At 43.5% G+C, this 21,532-nt stretch overlaps 1 protein-coding gene across 4 annotated transcripts in view; it reads left to right on the top strand.

The window, feature by feature from the left end:
* Positions 1-21,532, top strand: part of MOV10 (Mov10 RNA helicase) — a 342,254-nt gene that overhangs the window by 145,561 nt on the left and 175,161 nt on the right. For all 4 annotated transcript variants that reach the window (XM_068269732.1, XM_068269729.1, XM_068269730.1 and 1 more), the window contains one exon: positions 13,001-13,250. In XM_068269732.1, coding sequence (XP_068125833.1) covers positions 13,001-13,250 — 250 coding nt within the window. The remainder of the gene's footprint in view (positions 1-13,000; positions 13,251-21,532) is intronic.

Below are 21,532 nucleotides of genomic sequence, written 5' to 3'. Positions count from 1 at the left end.
TGAGGCTGCACTAAGCAATTATAAGGAGTGCAATAAAAATTGTAAAAAAGAAATTAGGCTGGCAAAGATCGAAGCTGAAAATCAAATCGCTAGGGATATCAAATCTAACCCAAAAAAGTTTTACAAGTACATCAACTCTAAAAAAAGAAAAAAGTGTCCCTGTGATAAAATATATGTAGGTAGAACCAAGAGGGCCCTGCATACACGTATAGGTGAGCACTGCAAAAATATCATGAAGAAAAACATAAAACACCCATTATCTAACCATCTCAAAGAAAAACATGGGGGATCTCTGAGGGGAACGACTTTTTGGGGCCTAGAAATTATTAAAAAAGATCCAAGGGGAGGAGACTACATCCGTAAAATGTCAAGAAATGAATCAAAGTGGATCTTCCAATTGGACACTTTGATTCCTAAAGGTTTAAACAATGAAATGGAAACATTTGCATTTTTTAATGAATAAATTAATTTTTTATTGTATGGCAATCCCTTGATGTAATTTGGGTGAATGTGAGAGAGAATGTGGGTATGGAAAGGGTTAATAGCCAGGGGGAATGGAGAAATTTACATATGAAATTATGGGAGGAAACTCCCCTGCAGAGGTGGTTACTTGAATCAGATGGTCTATATAACATGAGAGGTCCCAAATGGCAACTGTTCCTCCTGAAGAAGGCTAACGTTATTTAGCTGAAACGCGTAGAGGTGAAGATATTGACTCTGTCTTCTATGTGTCAAGATATCTAAGAGCTGTGAGCCGTAGAAGCGCTTAGCGGCTGCACTTCGAAAAAGAGCTCCTATATCTTTAAGGTGACGTCACCGACTACAAAGACACTACAAGCGAAGATCCCGGAAGAGCGAGCGTCACCACTGGGATTGCCAGAAGGAAGTGACGTAGGCCGCGGGTATCCCCGCAATCTAGACGGAGAGTTGTGGAGTTCTTAGCTACGCAGGACCTGATCATCTAACTTAAGGTACCTTGAGTGGATCAATGATATGAGCAATTTTATATATAACTAAGAAGCACATTATAGACCACATCACAACCTTGGGAGGATTAATCCTGGAGTTTTTCTATAACGGTGGAGAGTATATGAAATTTTTCTACCTGCCATTGTGGACACACTGGGTCTTTTTTTGAAGGACTCGCAAGTTTTATTCGTTGTAACGCTGCAACCTGAGCTTCCTTTTTTTGCAAAAGTGAACTGCATCCTGGAAACTAAACAAATTTTTCTTGGTGCTGGAAGGCTATATGCGGCAGGTCACGCATAGTGTATGATTGTGTGAATGTGATGGTGGGGTGATTGTGGATTGCTTTTATAAGTATAGGATCCTTTTTAAATTATATTGATTTGTTGACTCATACAATTATCTGATTAAAAAGTAGTTGATATTTTAGAAGCGCATGTTCCTTTTTTTACACTAAAAAAAGAAAGGTTGACTGTATAGGAATCCTAAAGGATGAGGGTGGGAACTCAATGGTGGATGACCAAGGTAAGGCAGAGTTATTAAATGCTTTCTTTGCTTCTGTCTTCACAAAGGAAACAGCACTGTTGCAAATTACAGAGGCAGAAGAGTCTCAATCTTCTAACTGTAATATTAAATACTTAACGCAGGAAGAAGTAAAGGCAAGACTAAATAAATTAAAAATAGACGAGGCACCTGGCCCGGATGGCATGCATCCTCGGGTCCTAAGAGAATTAAGTTCAGTTATAGCTAAGCCCCTTTATCTTATCTTTTGTGACTCTCTTGCAACTAGCAGAGTCCCAGTGGATTGGCGTAAACCCCACATTTTCCCATTATTCAAGAAGGGCAAAAAATCTGATCCAGGAAATTATAGACCTGTAAGCTTAACATCAGTTGTATGCAAACTATTTGAGGGGTTACTAAGAGATACTATACATGACTTCATAGTAGAAAATAATCTTATTTCTCAGCATCAACATGGGTTTACTAAAGACAGGTCCTGTTTGACTAACATGCTCAGCTTTTATGAGGTAGTGAATGCTAATATGGATATTGGGAATGCTGTAGATGTGATATACTTGGACTTTGCAAAGGCCTTCGACACTGTTCCCCACAGAAGTCTGGTGCAAAAGTTGAGGATGCAAGGACTGGGGAAGAGTTTGTGTGCATGGATAGGGAACTGGCTAATGGACAGAAAACAGAGTTGTGGTCAATGGATCGTACTCAAAATGGGAGACTGTTAGCAGTGGGGTCCCACAGGTGTCTGTACTGGGTCCAGTGCTCTTCAATTTATTTATTAATGACCTAGTAGATGCAGTAGTGAGCAATGTTGCTATTTTTGCAGATGATACAAAATTGTGCAGAATCATCAACTCTCAGGAAGATGGTGTCATGTTGCAACAGGATCTGGATAGGATGGCTATATGGGCACATACATGGCAGATTAAATTCAATGTTGACAAATGTAAAGTCATGCATTTTGGTCGTACCAATGGTCTAGCACCATACAAAATAAATGGGATACAGTTGGGAACATCAAACTTGGAGAAGGACTTAGGAGTACTCATCGACAACAAGTTAAATAAGCATACTCAATGCCAAGCCGCTGCAGCTAAAGCGAACAAAATTTTGGGATGCATTAAAAGGGAAATAAAAACTCGAGATGCTAGCATAATATTGCCCCTGTTTAACTCTCTAGTAAGGCCACATCTGGAATATGGAATTCAGTTCTGGGCACCACATTACAAAAAAGATATTGCAGTTTTAGAGCAGGTACAGAGACGAGCTACAAAATTGATACGTGGGATGGAAGGTCTCGCTTACCAAGAAAGGTTAGATAAACTGGGTTTATTTAGTCTAGAGAAAAGACGCCTTAGAGGAGATCTAATTAACATGTATAAATACATCAGAGGGCAATATAATAGCTTGGTGGATGAGCTTTTTGTCCCTAGGCCTTCTCAAAGGACTAGAGGACATGAGATGCGCATGGAGGAAAAACGTTTTAGCCATTTATTTAGGAAAGGGTTCTTTACAGTAAGAGTGATTAAGATGTGGAATGCATTGCCACAGGAAGTCGTTATGGCAAACTCTATACCTGCATTTAAAGGGGGCTTAGATGCTTTCCTTGCGTTGAAAGACATCCATGGCTACAATTACTAGGTAATGCCTAATGATGTTGATTCAGGGATTTTATCTGATTGCCATCTGGAGTCAGGAAGGAATTTTTCCTTTCTGGGGCTAATTGGACCATGCCTTGTGGGGGTTTTTTCGCCTTCCTCTGGATCAACAGGGGTATGTGGGGGACGGGCTGGAGATGTACTTTGTACTGGTTGAACTCGATGGACGTATGTCTTTTTTCAACCAAAATAACTATGTAACTATGTAACATGTATTTCACACCCATCAGATGTCTTCTATATAAGATAGATTATGATGTAAGAGCCCGGATCAGTCAGGGGAAAAAAGAAAGAAAGAAAAGCGAAAAAGAAAGAAGGGAATAAACCTATAACCACAACATTTGCTGGATCTGTAAGTGATAGCAGCCAGGTTATTTGTTCCTCCTCACTCAAGCCTCACAGCAAGTCACCTTGTAGATTGGTGCATGATATTTTCAGCGCACCTGATTGCTAAGAAAATGTTAGTGGTCATTGGGAGACACCTGTGCATCCTTTGAAAAGGTGCCCTTAACAATTTTGAACATTTCAGGTTACCTATATTGCAAATGTTGTGTTTTAGTATTGTTACTATCCTGATCCAGAGGTCAAGTTATTATTACATTTCATGTTTTGAAAATATTTTCTACATCACCTGTGTGCATTTATATACACAGTATTCATTTAGATCACTTTTTATATGGGTAACCATCTAACAACCGGGTATCAGACAATTTAAAGCATATGGATCACTTCAGATGTTGAAATTTTGGAACGTAGTTCATTTTATTTTTCCAGCTTGCTGTCCTGACATCTTCCACGTAAGGCTAACTTTCCCTCACAGAAGTTCACAATCAAATCTCCCTTCCATAAACGGTCTTATGTCTCTGCCATAGTCGCTGGCCAAATAACATATCGCTTCACATGGAGAACATACAAACTGCATACACACAGTGTTTCGGCCAAGACTGTAAACTCTCTAGCACTATTAGAAAAAGCGGTTATTTTCCGTTAGCCGGGCGCATCCACTAGATCCACCTGGTGGTTGCGCCCGGCTAACGGAATAGTACCGAACAAGCTTTAGCTGCATCTGTCCTGCTATCCTTTCTGTTTTCAACCTACCTTCTCTCCCCTACAAATTCCCTACCGTTTTCTACCATGTCTGGTCCTAATTAAATTACTTTTATCCTTACGTCCTCCAGGATGGCCCTTAGATGAGAACCCTGGCCACTCCCTACAAATGAAACACAGGCTCAGCGTTAGATTAATTTGGGAGGGTATATAGGTCAGGTTCTCCCCATTATGCCTCAGTTATCACTGTGTTTCCTTCCTGCAAGGTTCCACAGGCTTTAGAGGACTAGGGACCATGTGTTGGAGTAGTTGTGGTCTCTATGTTCCTATGCCTTCCCCACCGACCATGCGACCCTGCGCGGACTGCAGGCATGGTGATGCCTGTGGTTGGACTAGGGGATAAAGCTGAGAAAGTGACACGGTAAGGGAAACTGTGCCAGGCGGCTTTAACTTGTCCGAGGATGGCGGGCGGCTGAGGCTGTCTGTCATCCTCGCGCGGGAGCCAGGGAGAGGTACGGGCTACCTTGTGGCTGTCCGTGGGCGCATGCAGGCTGTACCTGTTTGGCAGGCGGAAGTTGGGGCAGCGTGCTGAGCGGTGAGGCGGAAGCTTGGCTGGCGTCCGGAAACCAGCCGCGGTAAGCCACGCCCCTGTCTACTGGACTTCCGCTTTCGGGGGGGAGGGGGGTGGGGTGTTTGGCGAATAGCTTCCCCGCAGCTGTTCGGAACTGGGTCTGCGCGCAGACCATCACGGACAAGTTGGTTGCGGCTTGGGGGTTGGGTTTGGAGGCAGTAGGCCTCGCAAGTACCCACCCAGGAATGGCAGGGTGTAGGAGGGTGATCCCTGTTCACTCCTTGCCATATTCAAAGATGGCGCTATCAGTCCCTGGAAGACAGGGGCGGAGCCACCGGCTACCTCTTAAGGGGCTGTGTCAGTTGGAAGCTGGCTCTCGGTCAGCATGGATCAAACAGTAGCTGCTGCAGGAGAGCCGACAAAGAAAACAGATCCTTCTAGCCAGGCGGCTGCTGGACAGGTATGAAGTTACTCTTACATGCCTTTTTCAGTTTTCTTGTTTCAGATAGGCTATGTTGGTATACTCATAGACCTTATCTTTTTATCTTATGTTTTAGGCTAAAGACAACGGAAAAACTTCCCTTAAACATAAAAATAAATCTAAAAGATGCAATAATTGTAATGCAAAATTACCTGACACTTGGCAAAAGAATGTTTGTCAGAAATGTATGGAGGATTCTGAAGAGCAGGAATCCTCCAAAGTAATTAGAAAGTTTCTTGCTTCCTTTACTTCAGAGATGCAGACTACTTTCCAAACACTCCGGGCAGCTATGTCGGAACAGACACAGTCTGCCCAGTCCTCCCATGCATCTACCTTTTCCAGGGTGGTCCCTGTTCAGGATAGACAGCAGGATTACTCGTCCGTAGAGGACGCTGAGGAAATAGAGGAAGACCCTTCAGAGACTGAGTCAGGGGACGCTCAGGTACTAACTAGAGCCTCCACATACCTTTTTAGTGCAGATGAGACACCAGAGTTACTCAAGGCTATTTACGACTCAGAACAGATTACTATTACAGAACAGACAACCTCTATACAGGATGAAATCTATAAGGGACTACAGGTTCCTGTAGGCAGAGTTTTCCCAATACATAATGCTCTCGACTCGATTATTGATGATCAGTGTGAGATGCCAGAGAGGAGGCTTGCCATCCCCAAATCTTTTAAAAGGAGGTTCCCTTTTAAAGAGGAAGAAGTAGAGAGGTGGGCTAGGTGTCCAAAGCTAGATGCAAGTCTGTCCCAGTACTCGAAGGACGCTGACCTATCCTTCGAAGATACTGGGGCCCTATAAGACCCCATGGACAAAAAAGTGGAAGTCTTAGCCAAACGTTCTTGGGAGGCTATCTCCTTCTTGTGCAGACCCACCATTTCTTCCGTGTGTGTCTCCAGGAACTTAATCCCCTGGATAGATGAGTTGCAAAATCACTTAGTGTCAGGCACCCCTCACTTGGAGATTATAGAGTCTTTACCTGTCATAGCAAGAGCTCTAGCCTTTTTGGCAGACGCTTTGGTAGAGTCCCTAAGGGCGGCGGCTAAGGCACTAGGCCTGGTGAATGCGATTAGGAGAGCCACCTGGCTTAAGACCTGGGATGGTGATGTAACCTCCAAAACTCGTCTCTGTGCGATGAAGTTTCAGGGGAGTCTTTTATTTGGTAAAGACTTAGAGGAAGTACTTTCTCGTTCTACGGACAAAAGGAAAAAATTTCCTGATAAGAGGAAAAGAGGACAACTTAAAAGGTATTTTCGCGGAAGAGGGGCTACTAGTTTCAGGGGTAGGATCCCAGATTCCAGAAGGGGCTGGTCTTATGCCAGGGGTAGGGGTAGAGGAACCTCTGCATCTCAGAGGGCCAATGCCCCTGGCAATAAGGACAGCAAGTGACACGGTAAGGGTGGGGGGGAGATTACTGTACTTCCTAGACCACTGGAGTACAGTATCTCAAAGCCAATTCATTTTAAACATTATAAAGGTGGGCTACAGGTTAGAGTTCACTACCCCCCCACCCCCCAGAAAAGTTTTATGTGACAGGCCTGCCAAAGGATCAATTGAAGGCAAAAGCACTAAAGGAAGCGGTGACTTCCCTCTTACACCAGGGGGTCATCTCGGTAGTGCCAAAGAACAAACAGGGGAGAGGATTCTACTCCCATGTGTTTGTAGTCAGAAAGCCGTCGGGAAAATTCCGCATGATTATCAACCTAAGAGGACTGAATGTTTTCCTTCGGGAAAAAAAGTTCAAAATGGAAAGCATCTATTCTGTAAGGAACGTCCTGACCCCGGGAAATTTTATGTGCACCCTGGACCTCCAGGATGCCTACCTCCATGTACCTATAATGGAGGAACACCAAAAATTTCTTTGGTTCGCTCTAAAGGTAGGGGACGTTATTTGTCACTACCAGTTTCGTGCGCTCCCTTTCAGTCTTGCTGCGTCGCCAAGGATCTTCACAAAAATTATGGCGGAAGTCATAGCTTACCTTCATCTAAAAAATATAAAGATTGTCCCATATCTGGACGATTTCCTTGTGATGGGACAAACTCGGGAGGAAGTAGAGAGGGATCTACTCCCCTGTATCCAAACCCTAAAATTTTTAGGATGGATAATCAATTACGAAAAATCGGACTTAATTCCAACACAGTCAAAGGTGTTTCTAGGTTATACTCTAGATTCCATTTCAAAAAGAATTTATTTGCCAGAAGAAAAGGTCAGGAAGGTCATCGGAAAGTCCCGGGACCTCCTGGCACTGGAGAGGGTAACACTGAGGCAAGTGTTATCCCTCCTAGGATCCATGACTTCATGTATCCCTGCTGTGCAGTGGGCCCAAGCTCACTACAGAGTCCTGCAACAGTGGTTCTTGACAAATTGGAACAAGGACCACAGGTCACTAAACCAGCTCAGGACTCTAGACGGTCTCGCAAAAACCTCCTTGGACTGGTGGCTGAGTGTGGAAAACCTTGTCCAGGGACGGCCTTCGGTTCACAACCCATCAATCCGTCTAACCACAGACGCCAGTGCTTGGGGCTGGGGAGCCCATTGCCAGGGAGTGCAGGTTCAGGGAAGTTGGGGTCCAAACGAAAAAGGAAGGTCCTCAAACTTCAAGGAACTCCTAGCGATCAAAGAAGCACTGAAGGCCTTCAAGGAGCGCCTAGAAGGTCAGGAAGTACTGGTGTTGTCAGACAACATAGTGGCAGTGAATTATATAAACAAACAAGGGGGAACAAGGGTGAGAAGCCTTCTTGCTCTTTCCCTGGAGATACTAGACTGGGGCGAACTCCACGTGAGTTCTCTCACGGCTACATATATCAAAGGCAGTCAGAACTGGCTAGCAGACAGCCTAAGCAGAAATCTCATTCGGGAGTCAGTGGGAGCTGTGCCAGGAAATTTTCGAACAGTTGGTGGAAAAATGGGGTCTCCCAGACAGGGACCTTTTTGCTTCGCCAGGGAACAACAAGCGCCCAAGCTACTGTTCCCTGGTCGCTTCATCTTCTCAAGAAAGTCAAGATGCATTTACAATACCTTGGGGAGAAGGGCTAGTATATGCGTTTCCCCCTTTCAACCTTCTGTCCAGAGTGGCGGGGAAAATAGCGCAGGAAAAAGCCACGGTTATTCTAATTACTCCCTGGTGGCCAAAAAGGGCGTGGTTCCCGCTGGTCAGTTCTTTCAGCCTACAGGAACCCTGGAGTCTAACTTTGAGACAGGACTTACTGTCTCAGAGGGGTCAGTTCCATCCACATTTAGACAGACTGCAGTTGACCGCTTGGATCCTGAAAAGCAACTACTCAGACAAAAGGGCTTCTCAGAGAAAGTAATAGAGACCATAGTCTCCAAAAGGAAAGAGGTGACCAGAAAAATTTATAACAAAGTATGGAAAACCTTCGGGGGTTGGAAGGCTAGGAAGGGACTACTGTTGAGGGACAGTTCCTTACCAGTAATCCTTGACTTTCTTCAAGACGGGGTAGATATGAACCTTTCTGTAAACACCATTAAAGTTCAAATTGCAGCCCTCTCAGTCTTCCTGGATAGACAGTTAGCCAAAGATCGTCATGTAAGGTCTTTTGTTAAAGCCATCTCTAAGAATAGACCAGTTAAGATGTTGACATTTCCTCCATGGGATCTCTCTCTGGTACTTCGGCAGTTGACTAACTCACCGTTTGAACCTCTAGAAGAGGCCCCGGACAAATTTCTGCCGCTGAAGATAGCATTTCTCATTGCAATCACCACGGCCAGAAGAGTTAGTGACTTACAAGCTATCTCAGTAAAAGAGCCCTACATGACAATTTTAGAGGACAAAATAATATTTAGGCCAGACTCAATGTACTTGCCCAAAGTTCAGACTTCCACAGGAGACAGGATATTATCATTCCGTCCTTCTGTGATAACCCTAAGAATGAAAAGGAAAGGGCCCTACACTTGCTAGATGTAAGAAGAGCCATTCTGATATACCTTAACCGTACAAAAGAATGGAGAAAATGTAGTAATTTACTGGTTTTGTTTGCGGGGCAGAAAAAAGGCCAGGCGGCTTCCAAAAACACAGTTTCTGGGTGGGTTAGACAGACTATAAGCCAAGCATATGTCGAGGCTAATCAACCAATTCCTAGTCAAATATCAGCCCATTCCACAAGGTCAGTCTCTACATCATGGGCGGAAAGGGCTGGGGCATCAGTAGAACAAATATGCAAGACAGCAACTTGGTCCACGCCAACGACCTTTGTCAAGCACTACAGGATTGACATTCTCTCAAGTCAAGATATGACATTCGGGAGAAAGGTCTTACAGTCCATTATCCCACCCTAAAATCAGGAGGTAAGATTACTCTGGGGTCTCTCATCTAAGGGCCATCCTGGAGGACGTAAGGATAAAATACTCGTTAGACTTACCGGTAGACGGTATTTCTACGAGGCCTCCAGGATGGCCCTCTTACTTCCCTCCCTATCTCACGTGGTGTCTATTCGTAAATATAAATTACACGGTGTGGTACTTCAGGGGTTTCACCTACTCTGCAAAAACTGAGGCATAATGGGGAGCACCTGACCTATATACCCTCCCAAATTAATCTAATGCTGAGCCTGTGTTTCATTTGTAGGGAGTGGCCAGGGTTCTCTCATCTAAGGGCCATCCTGGAGGCCTCGTAGAAATACAGTCTACCGGTAAGTCTAACGAGTATTTTTTTTTTCGTCTGAGTTTTCTCACACATTTCCCCCCTCCTATTCACAAAATATGTTTCAGAACCTAGCAATTTAAAAATTGCTTGAAAGTATATCAGAAAAGTTAAAACCACATTTTCCGATTGCTTTCTTGGAGCTGAAAATGTGTTATGTATTGTGAACTACTCACATATCTCATACTTAATCTATTCTGTCATGCCGCTTTGAGCCTTACCATCCAATCCACTGTCAGTGTCTGCTTAACCTTATACACTAACTCATCTATTTACTTAAATCCCTAAGGCGTTGTTCATATTGCGTTTTGACCGCGTTGGGCGTTTTTTGCTTCAATTTTTATTTTTTTTGCGATTCCCAGCGCTTGGGTAGGTGGTGCATGTCATGATATCGCAGCTAGTTAAGATGTAAGGATAATACGGGAACCTATTCTTTCATTTTTCTATCTGCTGTGTATTATGTCAAAGCTGTAGATATGCCAGGCTGGCTTCATGGAGTTCCTGTATGTACATGTAAATTAACGCTCATTGTCTGCTTCTAATTAGGAAACACTTAAGAGCAGGGAATGGTAAATGGATTTGCTAGCCTCTGGCAAGGAGATGGCTAATTAGTCAATAGCCAGTCAGATCCTTACCTTTGATCTGCTAGGAAATAATGTCACCAATGTGTTTTCACCTGTAACCTGGAGTAGGGAAGTCTTTTGTTGTGTGTGTGTGTGCTATAATACACTTTTACATGTGGAAGTTAGATCTCTGGGAATTAAATTATGTCTGGAAATTTAAATAAAACTAGTTCCCCCCCCCCCCCCCCTTCCAAACGGACTTGCAGCCTCAAGCCAAACCTCCCAGCATAAAAACCAGGGGCAGATGCCTAAAATCAGTCCGCTCCTGACGGTAGCTGAAGCTGGGTGAACTCCCGGTCCAAGCTAAGTTGGCTCCTGGTCCAACCAGAACTGTGTCCGTCCACAAAAACCAAGTCCAAGGTTCTTCTATCTTGATCCCTGTTTATTTTGGTAAGCAAATAGCCTTGTGTGTATCTTTGTAACTTTTATCCTTGCAACTTTTATGTTGTAACTTTTACTGCTTTTGTAAATCTTTTGTATATATTATTTTCTGCATTGTTCCACTTCTTTTTTCCTGGAATATTAAATCGTTATTTAATAAGTTTGACTTCTGCTGTACTAAACTAACACCCATAGCCTAGAAGAGACTGAAGTGTAACTGTGTATAAGTCCATGCCTGATTGAATGAATTAGCAACACTACCGTATAAGATTGTAATTGCATTGTGTGTATGGGGCACTTCTGCGCTCGACAGCAGAGTGGGAAGTCTCGGAGTGGCTAACAGTATCGTTCGGAACGACTGTTAGTGGTTTTGCTTCACTACAGTGTTTAGATTGCAATTGTGCGTGTGTGTGGGGCGTTTGTCATATGTTGGCCTAAAGCACGCAGCTGACCCAAAGTACGAAAATGCCAGTGTGAGCAGAGTGAAAGTGTCTAGCAACAGCTAGTGGTGGCAGTGAGAAGTGTTTGAGGGGTCACAGCCGTGTGGTAGCTCGACTTAGGCTGCTTCCCCTCTCGATCTGGTCAAACCCGCAGTCGGGAACCGTATACGCAGGTGTGCCGCAGGCCGGTTCCTGACAGTGCATTTTTATTAAAAGCACTTTTCCCGAGCGTTTTTTTAAATTCACTCCCTGATGTAAGTCAGAAAGTGAACTCTTTGACCCGGAAAAGATTAAATATTCTTAAAAATGCAAACGCAATCGCTGTATAAACCCATTTTGTGAGCGTTTTGCATTTTTCCTATATCTTCCATTCAGGGCAAATCTCCTTGAAAATGCTACATGCAGCACTTTTGTCAGAGGCAAGCAAACGGAACGCCCCAATGACAACTATCTTATTGGAAAGTATAGTGTAAGCACCATCAGGCATTTTGTACAAATCAATGCAATTTTAACCTGTCAACGCTCCTTCCATTCATTCACCTATAACTTTATTACTACTTATCACAACGAAACAATCTATATCTTTTTGCTAAGAATTATTTTATTCTAACTCAGTTTTAATGGGAATAATAAGAAAAAAAAATAAACAAATAATTATTTCTCAGTTTTCGGCTATTATAATTTCAAAATAAAACATGCTACCGTAATTAAAACTCACACATATTATTTGCCTATTTGTATCGGTTATTGCAACGTTTAACATTTTTCCCTAGTTTCATGTATGGTGCGAAAATTTTATTTGGAAATAAAGGTGCATTTTTTAAGTTTTGCATCTATCCCTAATTACAAGCCCATAATTTATAACGTAATTGAAGTATACCGTTTTTGTATACATATTAAACAACTTCAGTCCCTAAGGGAACTATTTATGTATTTTTTTTTTTTTAAAGGTAATTTTTTTTTAGTTAAAAAATAAAAAAAATGGTAACTTTAGGGGAGTGTGGGAGGTCAGGGGTTAATTAAAAAAAAAAAAAAAAAAGTAACTAGGGATGATAAACTAAAAAATAAAAAAAGGGGATGTAATATTACAATTTGGCCACAAGATGTCCTCAGTGGTGACTTCAGCTCCGTACTGTTAGTACGGAAACGGAAGCACTACGCGCACGGGATTCATAAATGGCTGAGCCGTCTGTATAGACGGCTGCAGCCATTCACACGGGGAATTAGATCAATGAATGGGATTTGGTTTTCCCATTCATTGATCTAGCGGCGGACGATCGGCGGTAATGAGCGGCGGTACAGAGCGCGGGGGGTGGGGCGAGCAGGGGGACGCGGGCGGGAGGGACGTAGTAGCTACGCCCCTGAGCAGTTATGGCATTTTGCAGGGACGTAGTTACTCGTCCTGAAGGAGGTGAAATGGTTACAAATTCCCAAAAAGTCTCTTGTGTGAACGAGCCCTAACTGTGGATAAATCCGGAACCGCTAAACACTTGCCCAAGTCTTTTTCTTGCCTTATTTTAAATGCCTGATTACCATAGGTTATTTATTATTTAACACAGGGCCCTTTTTTCCAAAGAAAGTAGATGTGTCTTATGTTATTAGAAAGTATTTAACAGTTTCTCCTTTAATTTTTTTTTCTTCAATTTCAGGAGGTGCATATGGTATTGATATTCATGCCTTCACAATTAGCTATGGATATTTTCCTGTTACACTTGTGTTTGAATTCATGAAAGGAAATGGTGAAACCAAAGAGAAGTTTCTCATTGGGAGATTTATATCTGCTGTGTCTAATGGCAAATTGGCAGAGGATTTGGGTCCAGTATCAAGATATATTCCTTATCAAAGAGATCTCTCTAAGCCAGTTGAAAGAATCGAAGTAGATGGCATCCCACCAATTGGGTTAGTTTTTGTTTTAACGCACACTTCTTTTTGTCTTTTTTGTGTTTCTCCTTGAACATTGAATGCTGTGTTTGCTGGTTTTTAGAGTGAAAAAACACATTTTGTTCCTTCTACGGCATATTTACATTTGTTTAAATGTTTAGTAATCATGATCAGTATACTACAATATATTGTACGTGGCCATCTGCATGAATTTAGTTTTCAAAGGGATTTATTAGGTGGCAACTTCCAATACAGCACACTACACCTCACACAGGGGGCAAACAACAGTAAACTGAGTAAGGAATACATGGTACATCGAAGAAGCTCACACTTTTTCAGAAAGTAGTGCATCCAAGGCATCTTAAACTTCCAGCATGTCATAGAGAAAGTAAAGAAAAGAAAATAGAAAAGAACAATATACAAAACTTCCACTTGGCGGCTGGGGAGTATAGGGACAAGTATTTCCTCAATATAGGGTATAAATGTACCATAGCACTATCACAGATAATGTCAGGGCTGTGGAGTCGGTACAAAAATCATCCTCGGTTTATGAAACCTCCGACTCCATAGTCTAATTTTTACAAAGGCTATGGATTTAGTTCAAAAATCATCTGACTCAGACTCCTCAGTTTATTGAAACCACTGACTCTGACTCCAGGTATCCAAAAATTGCCCCGACTCCACAGTCCTGGATTATTTCTACAATCCGCAAGCTAAGAGAAATACAGTCATGGCCGAAATTATTGGCACCCCAGATATTTTTCTCTAATTGGCATCCAGGACAACACGAGATCCGGTCCCGCCCAGGATCTGAGGAAACATAACCCCAAGAAGATTAAAAGCCCCCGCCCTCCCTCCAACCTCAGTTCATCTGTGTTTCCGTGTCGGAAACACCCGAGAAGACAAGCTCCTGTTTGTTATTTTTATGCACTCACCAGTGGGTGAGTTCGTTCTTGCGGGGACAGCGTGGCCTGGGCGAAGCAGGAGGTGACGCCGGCTGCGGTCCTCCGGTGACGGGTATGCGGCCTCTATGTAGCGTGTAGCCGGCGTACTGCTTGTCCCCCCCGTCAGATGCCGGCTCTGCAAGGCGCATCCGCGCTCTGACCGGCGCCCGGAAATGACGTCAGCGGGCAGGCGGCCGGAAAAGGGACGGACTTAGGAGAGCCAGGAAGGGTGAAAGCGTGCTCCTGGCGTCTCCATCGCGCTTGCAGATCTTCCGCAGTGGCAGCAGCAGGTGCATACTTTGAGGAGAGAGGATGTCACAGCAGAAGGGGGAGCAGCCGCTGCAGGCACAGCAGCGTGAATCGCAGGCTGCGGGCTCGGCTTCCAAATCCTCTGGGCAAGCGCAGCCATCTGGTGCAAGTTTGGTAAGCCCTCCAGTGGAGGACAGGCTTTTACTCTCATACTGCATACGGATGGCTTATCATTTCTGTTGTCTTTTTTCTGTTTTATTTGTAGACAAAGACTGATCCTAAAACAGCTGGCCAAGTTAAAACTTACAAGAGATGTGGCTTGTGTAACAGCAAAATAGCATTAGAGGCCCCAAGGAATTTGTGTCAGGGTTGTACTGATGCTATTGTAGCCTCACATTCATCTGATATACTAAAGGGAGTAATGGAGGCTGTCAATAAGAACATGCAGGAGACTTTGGATAAGTTCAAGGAGTCTTTTATTCCACAAGCTCCTGAATTCCTTCCAGGCCCCTCATCTGGTCTTTTATCTCAATCTTCCACCCTTTCTGATGTTTTAGGAGTAGGAGAGGAGGGGGAGGAGGAGGAGGAGGAGGGGGTGTCTGTTTCTCAGGAAGAAGGGGAACAGCCTAATTTGGAGGGTTCTGAGAGAGCGGGAAGGGTTAAGACTCCCAGATTTCTTTTTTCTCCCGATGAATCTTCTGAGTTGCTTAAAGCAGTTTATACTACGGAACAGATTAAGGAACCGGTCCCTGAGTTAACCCCCCAGGACCAAGTTTATTCTGGTTTAGGTCAGTCTAAGAGTAGAGTGTTTCCTATCCATAGAACTCTCCAGGATATTATTACCTCTCAATGGCAAGATCCTGAAAGACCTTTATTTGTACCTAAATCAGCCAAAAGAAAATATCCCTTTGAAGAATCAGAGATTGATAAATGGACAAAATGCCCAAAGTTGGATGCATCTCTGTCCAAATATTCTAAAGACTCTGATTTATCCTTTGAGGACACAGGAGTTCTCAAGGATGTAATGGATAAAAAGGTCGATGCCCTCCTTAGGAAGGCATGGGAATCGGCTGCGTTTGGTTTTATCCCGGGGGTTTCAGCCACATGTATCGCACGTAACCTTAGAATTTGGATGGATAATTTATTCGAACAAATTTCTAAGGGGGTTCCGCTTAAAGATTACTCTGTCTCTCTTCCGGTAGTTCTGAGAGCAGTCGCCTTTTTAGCAGATGCGGTTACCGAGCTTATTCGCGTCTCTGCGCGTACCACGGCTCTCGTTAATTCGGCTCGGAGAGCAGTATGGCTGAAAACCTGGGAAGGAGACCAGACGTCAAAGAATAGGTTATGCTCAAATCCGTTTGAGGGTAATCTTTTGTTTGGCTCAGGTTTGGATGAAGTTTTGTCTCATTCAGCTGAAAAGGACCAAACCGTTTCCAAACAAAAAAAGAAATATTAGAGGAAAAAGGTCTTTTGTCCCTAATAAACAATCTTCTGATCAAACGAAAAATAGGAATGTGCAGAGGAAGTGGTCCTTTCCCAAGGGGAGAGGTAGAGGGGGATTCACTCTCGGTAAAACTGAACCCCCCAAGTCCAATAAATGACTTACCGGTGGGAGGGAGGCTGATGTATTTTCTTTCAGAATGGGAAAAGTTAAATCCTGATCCTTTCGTTTTCCAAATTATAAAGCGGGGTTACCGCCTTCAGTTTTCGAGTCAGCCCCCTCTCAGGTTTGTTAATCCTTTTCCAAGGGACCCGGAAAAAGCCAAGGGTCTGGAAATAGAGATTCAGAAACTTTTAGCAAAGAGAGTAATTTTGCCAGTTCCCCGGGAAGAAGTATTCCAGGGGTATTATTCCCACGTTTTTCTGGTAAAGGAATCCAACAGGGAATTCAGATTCATCCTGAACCTAAAATCTCTCAATCCATTTTTAATTTACAAAAAGTTCAGGATGGAAAGCATTTATTCAGTGAGAGCTCTATTACAAGGCAAACATTTTTTTGTCTCAATAGATCTCCAAGATGCCTACCTGCACATACCCATTTTTCCCAACCATCAAAGATTTTTGAGGTTTGCAATCAAGACTCACTCTCAGATTCATCATTTTTCAGTTCCAGGCTCTGCCTTTCGGGATAGCATCCGCTCCACGGATCTTTACAAAGGTTTTAGCCGAGGTTATGAAGGAACTGAGAATCCAGGGGATTTCGATCATTCCGTATCTAGACGACCTCTTAATTTTTGCAGAGTCAAGAGAGTTGGTGTTGTCACAGGGACATTGTGATCAACACCTTGACTCGGGTAGGTTGGTTAATAAACTACGAAAAGTCGAATCTCACTCCGGTCCAGGAGATCACCTTTCTGGGGTACAGGATAAACTCCATAGACAGGAAAATTTATTTACCCTGGAAAAAATTGTAAGGATTCAGTACGAAGTGAACAGATTGCTTTCTCAGGAAATTTGTTCAATTCGTCAGATCATGAGAGTGCTAGGTCTGTTTTCCTCTTCAATTCCAGCAGTCACCTGGGCACAATCCCACGGCAGGGATCTTCAAACCCTTCTACTACTCTACTGGGACAAATCTCAGGGGTCTCTAGACCTTGCAATCACCATGCCCGATACAGCCAGAGACAGTCTAGCCTGGTGGCTGGATTCCCAGAATCTAGAGAGAGGAAGAGTTTGGAGACAGTGCGATCCGATAAAGATTTTTACGGACGCGAGTGCCTGGGGCGCCACAACAGTAGGTCAGCATGCCCAGGGAGATTGGGCCGACCCGATAAGAAAGAAGTCGTCAAACTTTAGAGAGTTGCTGGCGGTTCAGAAAGCACTGCTATCTTTTCAATCCATAATAAGGGGAAGACACGTTCTGATTTTTTCGGACAATGTCACTACGGTGGCGTATCTTGCGAAACAGGGAGGCACGATTTCCAGAGATCTGATGCTTCTCTCGTCAGAGATTTTCAATTGGATAGAACTTCAGATTCTATCTTTGGCGGCGATTCATATAAAAGGCACCCTCAATGTGGAAGCAGACTTTTTGAGCCGTCAGCAGATCAGTCAAGCAGAGTGGGAACTACATCCAGAAGTTTTCAGGTTGATAACAGAAAGATTCGGAATCCCGGAGGTAGATCTCTTTGCTTCCCCAACAAACACGAAAGTAGAGAGATTTTTCTCCCTTCACAAAGGTCAGGGCTCTTTGGGTCTGGATGCCCTAAGTCTACCATGGGGGTTCGAGTTAAGTTACACCTTCCCCCCGTTAACTCTTCTTCCACAAGTCCTAGTGAAATTTCAAAGGGAATCAGGGAGGCTAATTCTCCTAGCTCCTCTTTGGCCAAAGAGGCCATGGTATGCAGCTTTAAGGATGGCAGTAAGCCCACCTTTTCTGCTACCAGTTCGTCCGGACTTACTAATTCAGGGACCGCTAGTTCATCCCAAGCCCCACTTATTTAATCTGGCCGCATGGATCCTGAGAGGGTCATACTGAGAAATAAGGGTCTTCCGGACAATGTTATTGAGACCCTTCTTAAGAGTAGGAAACCAGTGACTCAGAAGATCTATCGGAAGGTATGGAAGGTTTATATAGCCTGGTGTATCTCTCACTCCAGGGATCAGGTTCTGACTAGCTCGGTGTTAGAATTTTTGCAGAATGGATTTGATATGAAACTAGCACCCAGTACTCTAAAGGTACAATGCTCAGCATTATCTATATTTTTAGATACACACTTGGCACAGGAGGATCTAGTAAAAAGTTTCTTTAAAGAGGAGCTGTTAGGTATAAGGTCTCAGAGAAAATAAACACATATATCAGTAGCTAAAGATTGGCTGTACTTACATTACATATGCATTTCACTGTCCACGTTTGGATTTCACAGAATTTTTATATAGTATTTGCAGAGAATGATGCTCCTGACAGCTCATGGCAGGTTTCATGTTTGTCTGTCTCCTATGAAGCCATATGTGTCGTCATGTCCTGCCTGCTTCCTGATGATTCACTCACACAAAAGATCCGTAATGATAAACACTACTGTGCAGTGAAAATTGATTAGCCATGTGGCTAGGAACAATAGCGGACTCCTGCAGTGTACTCTGCCTGGAGATTTTTCAGTGCTACGCTGTTGTAACATTGTAACATGAGCCTGTACTTTCTCCCTAGCAGCCGAGGGGAGGACCCAAGCAGCCCCAGAATGCTTTGCAGTATGGTATGCGGCTTTTCGTCATTTTGAGAGCTTGGGTCTAACAGCTTTGCTGATAAGCACACATTAAAAGTAAGAGAGATTTTTAACTTCAGTATTGCCTTTTTGGCTTCCTTCTAAACTGTTTAACACAGGAGAATAGAGGTTTGAATTAGCTTTTGCAGCCTGACAGTTACTCTTTAAGGCTTTACAAAGATCTACACCGGTTAAGTACAAGATATTTCCACAATGGGATCTTTCCCTTGTCCTTAATGGCCTCACTGAGGCACCCTTCGAGCCTATCGAAGACATTGACATAAAATTTCTTACGCTCAAATTGGCCTTTCTGATCGCAGTCACGTCTGCGAGACGTTTAAGTGATCTACAGGCTCTATCAGTAAAAGATCCTTTCCTGATCATATGTCCCGATAGTGTCAGACTAAGATTGGATCCGGCCTATTTACCTAAGGTAGCATCAGAATTTCATAGGTCTCAGGAGATTATCCTGCCTTCTTTCTGTTCCAATCCCTCAGGAGAAAGAGAGGAAAGATTTCACTTTTTAGATGTCAGAAGATCCCTGTTAGTTTATCTAAAAAGAGCAAGGGAATTCCGGAGATCCAGTAGTCTTCTGGTTTTATTTTCAGGGAAGAATAAGGGTCTCCAGGCATCAAGACAAACAATTGCCAGATGGGTTAAACAGGTTATTTCATGAACATATGAGCTGCAACGTGGTCAAGTGCATCAACCTTCATCAAACATTACAGGGTGGATGTGCTGTCTCAACAAGACCAGTCGTTTGGCAGAAAGGTGCTACAGACGGTGGTCCCTCCCTAGGTGAGTCTTTAAGTTTCTTGAAGATTTACTTGTCTATCTCTCGTGTTGTCCCGGATGCCAATTAGAGAAAGACTCCTATTAGACCTACCGGTAATGGAGTTTCTGATTGGCATCCGGGACAACGGCTATAACCCTTCCCTTTCCTATCTGGCACCTTTCCTTTCAGATTTAATACCACAGGGGTTTTATGATAGCCACTGATTGATATCTATTTTCCTTCCTTCATCTTGGTGTTTTGACATAGTTACTTTCAGACGCACTGAGGTTGGAGGGAGGGCGGGGGCTTTTAATCTTCTTGGGGTTATGTTTCCCCAGATCCTGGGCGGGACCGGATCTCATGTTGTCCCGGATGCCAATCAGAAACTCCATTACCGGTAGGTCTAATAGGAGTCTTTCCAGAAAATCATGTATTTTTCACAGAAAAGTATTGCAGTAATACGTGTTTTGCTATGCACGTTTATTGCCATTTTGTGTATTGGAATAGCCTAATAGTTAATAGAACCGCTGCAGTAATCAACACCTCATTCAACACACGCGTAATGCATAAGTCAGAACCTGCCTGAATCTGAGCCCCGAGTCCAAAAAGACAATGGCCCATATGCAATTCGCTTTTTCTCCTGAGTTTTCTCCCAGGAGATAATTTTTCATCTTCCATTTAAAATAACTTTTTGCACTATGCTGTTTTATTGATTTATATGGGAGGTTTTGATTATGATGCCTGTATAAATTACTTCATTCTCTGTGTGGATACAATTGCATGTATATGGAGGATTTGATATATAAATTTGTACTTTGCACACAGCACTTTTTTGTATTGGTCACTGCAATTGATGTCACTCATACTTTAAGCAACCTGCCACCATTTTTATCTTTTGTCATTTGTTGTTTGTGATTTTTTTTTTATCACCATTATAAGCGTGTAATAATGATTATATACAGTATTTGTATTTTGACCCACTGGTGCGTTGAGACCTTTTTTCTCTTCTTGGAATGCAACAACTGCCATTGATAGGTGATGTGGGAGTCTTGGACACTGTCCAGCGCCATCTCTGAACCAGGAAGTCTTTGAGTAGCGAAGAGTCAATCACTACAGGCAAATCTTTTTAGAATATGAGAGCAGCGCTCGGCTTGATGGACACAGTACATAAAAGCAGTCTTTTTCTACATTTCACAGCAACCCCCCCTTAAGTTTGCAACTCACCTGCAAAGGGGGAGTATGGAGTTAAGTCCCCGCCTAGTATTTGCACAGTCTACAAAAGACGTTACAGAGTTTAGCTCCGTAGCCCCTGATGAGTTACTATGGTAACGAAATGCGTTGGGCAGAGCTACAGAGTGACATCAGCGTGTGACATAGGACAGACGTGGCTGTTTCAGAATCACGCGAATATTGATTTACTGGCAGTTTAGCACGCTAAGTACAGGAGGGGTATAGCCAGGCGGAAGTACAGCGGTTTCCCCTACCCAAATCTATGCTACGTGCTGCTCATTCCCAGCATTGCCTAACTTGCTTGCGCTGTCTGGCTTAAAGCGGTCTGAAACCCTGACATAACATTCAATAAAGATGTGTTTTTCTACTTTGTATTATTAATACAGTTACAGTGTTCTCCATAGGGCTAGTTAGGTGGGCGGGCCGCCTGGCTGTTTCAGCAGACTAAAGAATCATGTTTATGGGTATAGATTATTCACTTGTCACCAGGTTTGTTTTTGGTTTTACTTAATTTGCTGACAGCCCTAACCCTGACAGGATAGCATTAACTTGGCATTCACATATTTTGTTTAGGAACTACCCAGATTTGATGGTAATCATGTCTGTATGCCTTTTTTTCCAATAACACTCCAGGACAGGTACACATTGAGACTTGGCTCCTCCCAGGAACAGGAAATATCCTTCAGCCTCTCTATAAATTAAAGATGGACCCAGGGTCAGGCAGTATTGGATATTTCCTGGTCCAGGAACCAGGTCTCTCTGTGTGCTCGCTGTCCCGGAGAGCCTGGGTGGCTAGGGATATGTTGGCACTGAAGCGGGCCTGGATATGATGGAGGTCCGTTTCCCCTGTGGAGTACCTGTGGGTTTGTGCTTTGAAGCGTCGCTCCCAGTGGACTATAG

Source organism: Hyperolius riggenbachi, chromosome 2, assembly GCF_040937935.1.
Source record: "Hyperolius riggenbachi isolate aHypRig1 chromosome 2, aHypRig1.pri, whole genome shotgun sequence".
NCBI classification, from domain to species: Eukaryota; Metazoa; Chordata; class Amphibia; order Anura; family Hyperoliidae; genus Hyperolius; species Hyperolius riggenbachi.
Note: the sequence above shows the minus strand (reverse complement) of the source record. Positions and strands in the feature narration are given on the sequence as shown.